The following is a 12,950-nucleotide window of genomic DNA, read 5'->3' as shown; positions in this document are numbered from 1 at the left end:
CTGGATGTCTTAAATAGCAGGCATCCACAAATTGGTTTTTAGTTTTTTTATAAATTTATGTGCCAAGCAATATTTGGTCAAGTTTAACGATATTTGATACTTAATGTGAGTTAGAGCTTAAGGACAGAAGGCCGTGCGTGTGTGGATGGTCTGTGAATGACTGTGCATCATCTATGGATTTTCCCCTTAATACCCTAATGACAGGCCCTGCTTCAATCGCTATCTGTGTGATTTATAACCTCAGAAGAGGTTTTTTTCCCCTGTACCACCGCCGATGGAGAGATTTTTATGAACTGTTAATATCGAATCATGCAGAAAACTTTTCATTGATTGAAAACATGTCAGTTAGTTAAATTTAAAAAAATAAATTCCTCTTTTGCTGATCATAATGTGCAGAATTGGAGACCAAGGCTTTATTTCAACATGGAGAGGATCATGTTCTAGGACTGGAAGAATCAAAGTAATGGTTGGCAAGAGTGACATCTGGGATCTTAGATTTTTTTTTGGTTTCAGTCCAACCAGGGAGTTTTGGTACTCTCTATTCCTGCTCTTTTTGACCTGGGACAGTTAAAAATAGAGTATTCTTTAGCCCTCATACCATCTTTTTGGATGGGGGTTTCTTATATAGGGAACACTGAACTCTTCAGCATGGAATTAAGGTTTGTGACCAGGAAATCAGGGAAACAGTGAGTTTATTTACTCATCCAAGAAATGATGTTGCTGAAGGTGACTTCGGTGCCAACACTAGGGGACAGCAAAGGAAGCAGAGCCTGTTGCCCGCCTGTCCTCCTGTCTGAGTCCCAGTTGGTCCCAGAAATTTTGTTTCCCTTCCCGGGTACTGATTGAGGTTTGGAATGTGACGAAACCCCAGACAGCGAGATTCAGGGGGAAGTCTCTCAACCGTGGGAGACTGTTGAAAAAGTTTTCTGTCTTCGGAAAGCAAGGATTTGCCTCTCTTTGCCTTTAAACAGGAGACAGATGCTTATCAGTCACTTTCACTAATAAGTTTATCACAAGGATGACTCATGGAAGGTGGCGTGGAGGCCCGTGAATGCACAGCGGGTCCATCCTGGCCTGGGTGAATTCTTCACCTCCTTTAAAAATGCAAAGGGAGTGCTGGGATGTAGGGAGACCTACAGAAAGGTAAACGACGAGGTGAATCTTGTAGTCAGGTTTGTTTTATGTCTCTGGCAGATCCTGTGTTTCAAGATACAGTTACTTCACTTAGTCTATTATATCTACCAAGAAATATCGAAGTGGTGAGGCTTAGGTATGGAGAGATGAGTGTTCCATAAAATCGGGACTGTTTAAAGGCGCTTAGGCACTTTTCACCTGTTCACCTGTTCTGTTAAATTGTCAGAAATCCTGGTGCTTTATTGTGAAAACATTACGGATTCTCCCAGGTGCGCTCACCGTTGATTGTCCTCTGAATAGCAAATCTGCTGCTGCGTTTTGAGTAAAAGGACTCTCATTTGGGGCTCTCTGTGTGGTGGGCTTCCACCATGCCTCAGGGAGATAACCCTTGATTGTTTAAAGCAGCTATGGTAATTCCATCCGGTGCGTGGCGGAGGCTGGGGCATTTGATGAAGCGCTGGACAATGAGACTTTCCTGGAGAGCCTCCAGGGATATTTTCTTTCAGAAAATGAACAGAAAGTAGCAGCTGACCCTCTCCTGACTTTGGACACTGTCCGATGAGGCACATTCATTGGCGGTGCTACAGTTGTCCTTTGATCACGGAGGGAAAGTAAAGATGATTACAAAGAAAGTTTATGTCATTTTTACTTGGGTTTTCTGTTACTTCCATAGGTGAGTTCTGGCACCTCCCCAAGAATTCAAGGAGGCCAGAGAGGGGATGGGCGTTCACAAAGAGGTTCAAATCACCTGGTCCTTAATCAACCCTATATTAATGGGAAAACATTGTATGCTCAACACATACACAAATTAAATCCTATGTTCCTCATTTGTGTTTTAATCGAAAAGTTTGAGGGTTTTTTTTTGGGAGGTATGCAAGGTGTCATTAAATCTATGTTTCAAGCAAAGTAATTTAAAAAATACAATGTCATCTTGTCCTTTATTTTGTAAGAAGTAATGGAATTGGTTTTATTTAGGGTAATTGAGTTTGGTTAAAATGGATGATTTAGAAATATATATATATTTTGGATAGTGCCTTACAACAGCAATGGGCTCATTTCTCTCAAATATCAGGTGTTTCTTTTTATGATAATAAAAAACAGCTGCTAATTGAAATAGTACTAAGGAAAACCCCAGGAATCCATGTTAGAATTGTATTAGAATGTATCAGTGAAATCGAAGAGCTGACTTCCTCTTGGTAGAGCAAAAAGATCACGTGTTATATTTTGTGTCCTCTCATGTGCTCTTTGAAGCCTGGGATGCCCTGACCACCTACCCTTCCCCCACCCCCAGCCCTGCCATATCTCCTGCCTTCTTGGCTTCTCGCCACCACCGTTCAGCATCTGGGGAGAATGTGCTTCCTCTGGAACACCTCATCCTCTGGTTGCCCCCACCTCTGGGGCTCCTGTGTTTTGTTTATACACCATAATGTAATTGTCTTCTCTTTATTGCCACCCTTTCAAATTGGGCTGTTTTCATGCTGTCTTTTCTACTAATATGTAAGCTTCTTGAAGGTGAAGACCCATATCTTAGTCATTTTTGAAATTTTATAGCAAAACTTTGCAGTAAATACTCACAAATATTAGATGACCTTGGATAGTGAAAATACGACTGTCCTATTCACACATCAAGTACCTAGACAAATATTAACCTGGGGAAAAAACTAACTTTTGCTTACAAGTTGACAGTTACTACTGTCTCTACCCTATTAACTTTCTCCACTGATACTCAAAACTTTATATGCTTGTAAAGAAGTTGAACTCTTAATCGAGTTATCATGCTTGTTTCATTTGAACACTGATTGAGATGCCCTCAGAGCCATTTGACTATTCACATTTTTACTACTATTAATAAAATTCATCTCTTGGAGAGGGGATAAATGAACTCCTTAAGATCACTAGTCGATCTGTATTTTACTCCATGTAAAACAATGCCTTCTGAATACCAGTGAGGTCAGTACTTCTCAAACTTTTACATGAATGTGAGTCAGCTAGGGATCCTTTGTTAACTGCATATTTGGACTCAGCAAACCTCAGGTTTGGCCTGAAATTTGGCATTTCTAGAATGCGATGGGGCAGGGACACCCAGCTGGTAGGTAGGCCCTTGCTGGTCTCTGTCCTCTCTGTGTGCCTGACCTTGGACTTAAAAACCCAAATCAGCACTTGCAAAAAAAAAAAAAAAAAAGTGTAAAGTAATAATACTAATTCGCTCCTGCATAAAAGCCTGACTTAATTTTGTCTCCGTGTGACAATCTTTTTAGTTAATGGACAGGCTAGGCTGACTTGGCTTCTGAAAAAAGGCAGACATGCCAGCTATTACGTGCATTTCCTTTCATGTGAATTTTCATATTCATATAGAAGAAGAGGAAAAAACTCATTTGCTTTGGGTGGGGGCGGGGGGGGGGAAGTCCAGCCAGTCATCAGGTGGCAGCTAAATCCCTGAAGACCCAACCTTGGAAAAATCTAAGATCAGAAAATACATCCCCTGTGCCATCTGCACGTGGCCCACCCAGCAAACTCTGCATCTTCCCTCCTTCCTTCACTTGAGCCTTCCTCTACTGCAGGCGATGGCTGCATACCCAAATCAACAATTCAATTCCCCCTTTGTTTGTGTGGCAGATGACAAATGCATGGAGGGCATCTTGTGTTTCCTAGGCAGGCAGGGCACTTACTTTGATTGATGCTCGGTTGTGGAAAAAAATGAGCTGGGAAGGAATTACAATGGAGGGCCTGCAGACTGGAAGGGGGTATACTAATTAGTCCTGCATTAAGCAGTCGGCTTGCATTTGGCGATGAGACGCCTTCAGGAGGGAAGTGTAGGGGTTATTGATGCAAAACAGCATGGAATGCATTATGCCAGGTAGCTGTGTATTCGTTTTGTTAGGAAGTATAGAATTTTGTAATTAAGAAAGAAACAGGCTACTGTATTTTTTTAAACACCTCCCCAATGCATTAGGTAGGTGGTGCTTTTTAACTTTAATGATCTCATAGACAAGCTGGACGTCCTCCTCTCTTTCCGAAATAACTCTGCCAGAGTTTTCTCATCCTGGGCCCAGTTCTAGGAAGGGAAAACTGATGCCACTTCTATACTTTCCAGCTCCTTTTTCCTCCCCTAAAGCTCCACTGCTGCAGAGCCTTGAGCCTTGCTGCTGGGACACATCATAATGAAGAGAAAGGAAGATTTCCCCTCAGGCCACTCTTTCCAGGTTTTAGAGAGTCGTTGCTGATGTGACCCAGGAAGAACCCTAAGGATATCTCAAGGCAAAAGGAGCATCTTCTGTAGACAGGGACGAAAGCACAACATGAGGCATGTTTCTCTGGATAGCACTCATGGTTTGCCCCTTCTGTTTACTGGACTGTAGGCAGAGGCACAGCAGGGGAGGATCGAGCCATTCCTTTAGGTAAGGGGAGTGTGTGACTCCAGGGTGACATGACACTAAGGACTGCAGCCTACCAGGCTCTTCAGTCCATGGGGATTCTCTAGGCAAGAATAGTGGAGTAGGTTGCCATGCCCTTCTCGAGGCGATCTTCCCAACCAAGGGATAGAACCTGCGTTTCTTATATCTCCTGCATTGGCAGGCGGGTTCTTCACCACTAACGCCACCTTGGAACCCTGGAAAGCTTCAGGGTGATAGGGAAAGGGGCTCAAATCATTGCTAATATGGATGATTTAAAGTTCAAACTTTAAAATGTTGATTTGCTCCATTTGGCCTGAAGAATCAGTGGAGCTTGGTTCAGTGACTCCAGTGAGGTGGCATAAAGAAAAAAGTATCACACAGGTCTTTGGCACAGTGTGACAGAAGAGGACCTAAACTCCCTTGGTTTTGTCATTTCACTAACCCACTGTGTTGGTGTATATAATGTAATTGTTAGTGATTATTTATGTTGGAACCCAGTGAACGCTCACGTATCTCGTGAACCTAGTGGCAGAGTAAATGGTTGAAAGTTTTTTGGTTCACTTTATCAGAGTTGTCGAATCCTGGTGCAGCCGAGATTTCCTTTCACTTTCCATATTCTAGAAACAAGCTCATCCATAGATTTACAGTTGCCTATGCTAGGAAAATAGATCCGAGTGATAAAGATAGCATTTTGAGTTATCAAAGGCTGTCAAGTCTTTTTTTTTTTTTTTAAGTTTTATCCATAAACTGGAGCATAAGACAGATCTCAAAATATCAGAAGTAAGATCAGATGACTACAACCTGCCTTTCATGGACAGAGCCAGGAACTGTGCCAATAGCTCTAGGAGGAAAAGCTAAATAGTTAATGTGGTTTATTTTTTAACCATCCCTTTGTTTTAGAATTCTATCTTATTCTTGAGCTGATTCCATGTCACCATGACCTTCTCCTGCCAAGAAGGCACAGTTGAGGCATCGTTCAGTAATAGCCTAGGGCTCTGGACAAGCAAGATGCTGTGTTGGCTTTTTGCCTTTTCTTCCAATGTTTACACAACCAAGACTTATTACATGCTCTGTCATTTTGTTACTGGGCTGGCTTTGGTTTGAGAATTAGGTAAACATCAGACATTCCATCACACAGTTTTAGACTCAATCTTACTTTATAATGATGTTAATGTTTATTGTACAAAGCGAGATGCATTTGTATATTTTAGCATTTTATTTCAGTCACAGAATGCAAAACCTGACACTGGCATCAGTTTGATTTGTGTGTGTGTGTGATTGAAGATATTAAGCACTACAAGAACGCTGAAATTTCAATCTGATTAGGATCAAAATTCTTCAGGATCAAAACACTCCTTTTTCCTCCTCCTACAGTTTTACTAATTGTGTGCTACTTGACATTGTGGAGTTATTCCACAGCGTGATAGCTAAATATGTGAAGTGTATTTTACTGTGCTGAATTATCAGCTCATTCTATTTGTTTTTCATGCGTTTAAGGTTATTAAAAGAACTTAAAATTAGAAGTCATGTGTATAAGAGTTGAAAGACTGAACTCAATCATTGTTAGCAGACGAAATCATAAAGCAATAGCCAGTATGTCAATATCAAGTAATGGAAAAAAAAATCACAGAATTTGAAAGCATACCTTCTATGTTTATTAGTTGGCAAGATACCAGGAAAATTAGGATACTAGCACAATACTAAATGGTGGACGGAGTTGTTTATTTTCAGCACTCTCAAATTATTCCAGGTACTGAAAATGAGATAAAAGTAGATCGGAAAGGATGGCTTTAAATGTATTTGTTGGAGACCTTTGCTTTAAATGAACTGCCCTGGCTCACTGTTCCTGAGGAATTGTATTTCTTCAAGCTGTAAATCAAATCCCAGAGAGATAGCATGACGTTTTCCAAATAATAACGGAGGATGACAAAGTTCTTTTTTGTCAGCATCAGGCTTCTGAATTTAGACCTCGATTAAGATTCCAGAATGGAAAAGCACCAACCCCCCAACTCCACATACACGCACATGGTCTATGACTGTGTCTCACAAACATGCATTCATTTTAAAAGTCTGAATCTCTGGCATATCTGCATCACAAAATATACTCACGGCTTCCTCCAAAGATCCTGATTTTTCTCCATTTTCTCTGAATTCCCAGCTACAAAGAACCCGATGTTTCTTTTCAGGAAACAGCATCATTTTTTTCCCTCAATTAATTGAAGAACCATCTGCTCCTGTGATACCCGACACCCATTTGTTCTCAGCAACAAGTGCGCTCCCTAAATCCCCGGGGAGCCATACCAAGGCACGCACTCAGGGTTGGGAGTAGAGTCTGCCAGAGCTGCCTTGCAGACAGCCTTTTCCCAGAGACACAGCACATACAGGACTTGACACTGACCTCGCTCCAATGTCAGTGCTGCTAATGCAGGGTTCAACACACAGTACGAGACGCTCACACTCTGAGACTCCGGCTAGCTTACTGTCTCTCCATCATGCTTCTGAAGATCTCAGTTTGAAACAAGTCAACAACTGCAAAGGGCAGGAGAGAGCTCAAACAGCTGTCCTCAACCATGGCCAGAAAGGGAAGACAACATTAACACAGAGGCCACCTGGCTGACCTTACTACATAAAGGTTCCGTTTCAAGCTGAACCATCTCATTTGTGTCCCCTTGCATGCATTTAAAACCAGAGTTCAGAACTGGGTTTAGAACCTTCTAGCAACGTAGATGGCAGAGCCCTCATCTTCTAGGAGGAGTCTACGGAATGGTCATAAAAAGGACCTCTCATTGGAAAAGAGAGCTTCTTCCTAAGAGGGCCACAGTGCCTCCCAATGGGACTTGAGACCCCTTGCACTCACAGTGAAAACAGCCCCTTGAAGTCTGATGAGGGAAAAGTGCATGAGGATACTGGCGTGTGAGTCACCATGTGGACCCAGCAGAGCTCTGCTGGCCCGGCTTTGCTTAAACACCCACAAAATGTGCCTTGGAGGTGAGCCTGCTGGTCAGGAGCCAGGAACCAGACTCAAAGAGCTGAGATGACTTTTGCTCTTCCAGGAGTCGGGACATGGAGATACCCGCTTCTCTAAATAACCCTCTTTGTAGAAATACAGTGAAAAGTCAGTGCCTTTGAGAGCTGCAATATTCACACTCTGCCCCTCCCCTCCTCCTCCCCATCCCAGGTCTGTGGCTAGTCAAGTAGGAATTTTTATGAGGCTTTGGCCTAGCTGAACTTGTCTTTTCCCACATTTATTTTGAAACGGAGACCAAAAATTTCAGAGTAGAAGTAGCTCTAGAAAATGAAAGGGTCGAGAAGGCACTTAAGACAAAGGTCCCCCCATCACATCATGAGAGAGAGCATGCCGGAGACCACAAAATCCGGGGTGAGCACCTACAGATCCAGCAATTTCTCCGGGCCCCGAGATCCAGCTTTCAATCTAATTCCAATACAAGTTGAAGTGATTTATGTCTCACTTTTTCTCACTGTGCACTGACAGTCATCTCAAATGTGCAGGAGATGTGAAAGGAGAAATTGGCATGGAAACCAAAAAAAAAAAAAGCATCCAGGAGAGAGGACCCCAGCTGGGCTGTCCCCGCGCACCGGAGGTACTTACAGTCCAAGTGACTGTGCCTGATGCCCTCGACATCTTCGGCGTGGATGAAGTGGTAGCATCTCTTCCCTACAATGTCTACGGGGGTCAGATCCATATAATCACTAATCCTACAAAGAGAAGAACACAGGCTGGAAATCAGAAGCAGGGGAAATATACAAATAGTTCAATGACTTAGAAACAGATCTATTGACAATTTTCCTTGTACCAGGGTACCTGTGAGGACTTGGCATTGAGGGAAAACCCCTTTTAGATAAAATTAATTTTCTTTAACATGTAACAATCCTTTCCTGAAGCCGGAACTGCGCTGGATCAAGCAGTTGTGTTGAAATAATTAGCTAGGTTTTCCTTTTTTTCTTTAGTATCAGAATATGCATTTAGACAACATAATTCCATGAAATTATTGAGAATCAGTAACAATACGAGATCCTCATTAGAGGCTAAGATAATTCAAGGTTACATAATAAAATAAAAACATGTTATGTTTATACCAAATGATTAGAGACACCTTTCATTTAAACAGATTGGTTTTCTATTGGGTATTTCCATGAAAAAAGGCTTCGACTGCTTCTTGGCACAAAATCCAAATTGGCATTTCAAGGGATATAATTTAAATGCTGAAACATACAGATGCCTGGGGGTATTATCTTTTTTTGTCTGAGTCATTTGAGAGCTCAGCTCTCACTCCTGGCCCTTTTAACTGGGACTTTGTGGTGGATTCCACACGGAAACTTTTAAACCATTTCGGCAGCTCTGCCGGGCTTGTGCTCGACTGTACGTGTGTGTAAGCCTCTGTCATTGATTGTCCAGACGCCAATGTCCTCAGGCAGGAGCACAGAAAAATAGAACAAAAATTGGAAAACACATTGGGCGGGGTGGGGGGATCTGCCTGGTTTACACAAACGCGCCTAAACGCTGCTTCTCTTCCTCCCTGTCCAAGTTCAGGTTCATTTTGGTCTGTCCCAGAGAGAATTTATCTCGTTTAATTGATTCTCTTTACTGCCCCTGTGCTTTTTATGTTTTATGACTTATCAAATATTAAGTGAATCTTTAGCTATGACACCTTGAGGAAACCCGTGAGAGCGCTGCAGGGGGAATGAAATCTGACCCCCAAAGGCAAGGAAATAAGAAACCAAACCAAACCAGGATAATATGGGATATAATGAAAATATCCTACCCAGGGAGTGAATTTCTCAGTGTCTAGCAATTTAAATCATATCTTTGGCCAAAATAGAATTCTTGGAGTGTTTTCTCAGGAGTCCTTGGTTTTCTGGTATAAAACAGATCAGCTGGTGTTTTCCTAAAACCATTAGTTGCTTTCCAAGCACAGTTCACACCCTCTTTCTGCAAATGGGTGAATAAGGATGTCATTAAAGGCCTTCATTCCCTCCATGGTGTTTCTGGAATTTGCTGGATCCTCTGAAAGCATCAGAGGTTGGCGTTGCCCAGGGCTGTCCCGGGATTCTGAGGAGAGTCCAGGAGAGGCCCCTGTTTTCTAGTTAGCAATTCCCTAAGTAAACAATGAACCCTGGGGAAAGGCACCCGGTTCTTTAGGGAAGATAGTTCTTTAGTTTACTTTTTATTTGAATGAAATCCTTCAAAACAATGGAAACACTTCTGTGTACTCCCAGAGCCTATTATTAAGGTGAATGTGATGAGCTCCGTGTTCAAAGACCTCTTCATCTATGTGTACAAAACCCTAGACGAGTCTGACAACCTGTATATCAGGATCAAAATCCCGATGGCAACTATACTCCAAGACCCAGTTTCCTCATCTGTGAAACAACTTCAGAGGCTGGTGAGGGTACTAATGAATGAAATGACGTGAATATAGCATGGTGCCCGGCACACAGGATATGCTGCTCTCTCAGATTAAATATGCAGTTACTTCTAACAGGGGTCCTTTTAAATAATTACTGTCATCTTCAGTAGGGAAATAATGCTGTATTATACTGGCTAATAAGGGGTTGTGGAAAAAAAGACATATTTTAATGGGAGGAAAGATACATGAAGTGGGCCATAGAAAGTGATCTCAATTACTAGAGTGACACCATCAGGCACCCAAGTCCATGGAGTGCATCAAAAGAATTAATCAACCTGTGATCACAGGCCTGAGAATTAAGTGATGGCTTAAGGATTTCTGGGAGCTAGGTAAATGAGATGAGGCTTCATTTTTTTTTTTTTTTGGTGGTGAGTGGTGCTGGTAGAACTCTCAATCAAGGGAACTGACATTTGTTTTCAAAGACGCAAAGCCATAGTTCATCCTTTGACTGTCTACCGCCTCCCTGGGTATCCAATGTTCTACATTTTAAAACAGAAGAGACTGCTTCATGGGCTGTATATTCTCTTTCATGGGTGCACACATATGAAAGATCCCCACGGTGGTTATTTGGACTGCTTCTTGACCATTTAACCTGAGAAATTAGAGACAGGGAATGCAGGGAGGTCTGCAGAGATAGGGTGTTTGAGTCTGACAGATAGAGTTCAAGTCTTGGCCTCAGTCAAGACACTTACCCTCTCTCTCTAAGCTGGCACTGGTGGGCATGGGCAACACCAGCCTCTCAGACTGTCCTGAAGCTTCAATGAGACAGCACTTGAAATGTGCTTCGCACGCCACCGAGGGTGTAGGAGGTGTTCAAAAAATGTTAGTGCTCTCTATTATTCCTGGCCAACTCTAGCTACTCATTCTGGTGAACTCATCTTCCTGATTCTCTGTGGCCATTGAAGAATGCCTTGGACGTAGCCAGGTAGGTATATAGTCATGGTGATAAGAATTTTAATAAATACTCTCAAAACTTGACAAATAGATTGAACTACTCATTAGATAATAGTGACAGGCTCATGATATCTTCTCCCTGCCTGAACACCCTAAAGCTTGAGTGGGTTATCTTTTCCCAGTGACTCCTCTCCTCTGAATCAAAGCCTGACCAGGAAGGGAAGACATTTCTAGTTTGATCCCAACATCTTTAGTGCTTCCCAGTGGACTGGATATGGGCACTGCCTGTCTTCTTCATGTCTGGGCCCGGGAGAGAGATCACTTTCCTAAACCACTTGACCATCCTGTTCTTTTGTTCCCATCACCCCCCGTCCTGTCCCCAAGAATGATCAACACTGCCAAGCTTCCTTCCCACAGCCACACGTGAGCACCTCCCCCCACCCCCTCCCCCTGCCCCGGGATTCTCTCTTCCTCACATCAGTCTGATGATAGACTGGTGACTTCTAGGTGAAAGGTCTGAAGGGGCACTGTCCCATCTCCTTGTCCTTTGCTTTGTGCCTAATGAAACAGTGAACTGCTTAACCAGAGGCTAAAAAGTCCTTTTGTAAAAGCTCAGTGTTGAGAAAGGACTGCCAAGTCACTTATATGATGGGTCATCTTTCTTTAATCTATCCAAGTGAAATCCTCAGGCTTAAGAAGTGTTATTGAAGAGTTCTGCAAATTTCTTTTCTGTCTTTTTTTCCTCTGGGGAATCTCAAATTCTTATTTGTTCTCTACATGCTTTGTGTACTTCCTAAATTTGTCTGTTGAAGTCCTTACCCCCCCACTCCTACCTTGGGATAGTATTTGGAGGTGGGATCTTTGAGAGTAATTAGTTTTAAATGAGGTCAGAAAGGTGGAGCCCCCATGATGGGATTAGTGTCCTTATAAGATGGAGAAAGATCAGAGCTTGCCCTCCCATATATGACAACATAGCAAGAAGCCAGAAACACACCCCACCCTGCACCTCCACCCTGCACCCCCACCCCCGACCCCAGCCTGCCACCAAAGGAACCTCGTCAGCCTGCACCTTGATCTTAGACTTCTCGGCCTCCAGAACTGTGAGAAATGTCTGTTCTTTGAGCCACCCGGTCTATGGGGATTTGTCCTAGCAACCTGAGCTGACTAGGAGAAGGTACTCGATGCCTGTGTGAACACTGCCCATTATAGGGCTGGGCCCTTGCAGTAGTCAGGAAGGGGGTCTGGCTGAGGCATTAGGAGATAGCTCTCGCTGCACTGATTTGCCAAGAATGTCTCAGTCCTGCTCTCTCCTTGGGTTCTCAGCCAGAATGGGTCTCAGTTACAACATATGGATGCCTGGGTATCCTAATTCATCCCATTGTTGTCCCTAATGTAAATCAGGGCAGTGATGTAAATTTCAAATAAAAAGCATGGTTGGTGTCAGTCCAAGCAGCCATTAAAAATAAGATCAGGATTTATAATGAGCCTCATTGGGAGAGTAAAATCCTTCAGACTGCTGAAAACACCGGCCCTTACCAATGTGCAACATACAACAGGGCAAATGAAAACAAAAACGAAGTACCTATTTTCACAGTAAATGATATTGAGGTCCATATTTACTCGAGTGACGAACATATGGCAGTCAATTCTGACTTCATTGATCGTAGGGGGAGGCAGGGCATGAGCCACAACCACGAGACCCATGATTTGGCTGGGGACGGTCCTCCCGTGGGACAGTGACACCCTCAGTCGTAGCCGGCCCGTTATGTGAATCACCTGGAATAGAACATTAAGTACAGGACACAGTCAAATTTACATCCGGGCTGTAACAGTACTTCTTTTGAGAAATGCAGAATCGCGTCTGGATAATGAATGTTAGCTTGAATCTGGTGTAATCATAAGGGCTTTCAAAATGCCCTCAGTGTCCTCAAGGCAAGAGACAAAAGAGAAATAGTCTTATACTCTGAGCATTTCTCTGGGCAGCATTATTACTGTGCTGTTACTATTTTTCAAGACATTTTTTTTTTCAGGTTTAGAGGAAGTTCACAACCAGATAAAAGGACAAAGTGAGCCCTGAGCTGCAAAAAGAAATGTTTGC

The 12,950-nt window shown here is 42.9% G+C and overlaps 1 protein-coding gene across 5 annotated transcripts in view; it reads right to left on the bottom strand.

Annotated features, from left to right (window-relative positions):
- Window positions 1–12,950, bottom strand: part of NPAS3 (neuronal PAS domain protein 3) — a 959,897-nt gene that overhangs the window by 15,195 nt on the left and 931,752 nt on the right. For all 5 annotated transcript variants that reach the window (XM_018066431.1, XM_018066432.1, XM_018066433.1 and 2 more), the window contains 2 exons: window positions 12,435–12,628; window positions 8,140–8,246 (listed from right to left, as the gene is read on the bottom strand). In XM_018066431.1, coding sequence (XP_017921920.1) covers window positions 8,140–8,246; window positions 12,435–12,628 — 301 coding nt within the window. The remainder of the gene's footprint in view (window positions 1–8,139; window positions 8,247–12,434; window positions 12,629–12,950) is intronic.

This window comes from Capra hircus, chromosome 21 (genome assembly GCF_001704415.2).
Source record: "Capra hircus breed San Clemente chromosome 21, ASM170441v1, whole genome shotgun sequence".
Lineage (NCBI taxonomy): Eukaryota > Metazoa > Chordata > Mammalia > Artiodactyla > Bovidae > Capra > Capra hircus.
The sequence above is the reverse complement of the archived record's forward strand: the minus strand, read 5'-3'. Positions and strand labels throughout refer to the sequence as shown.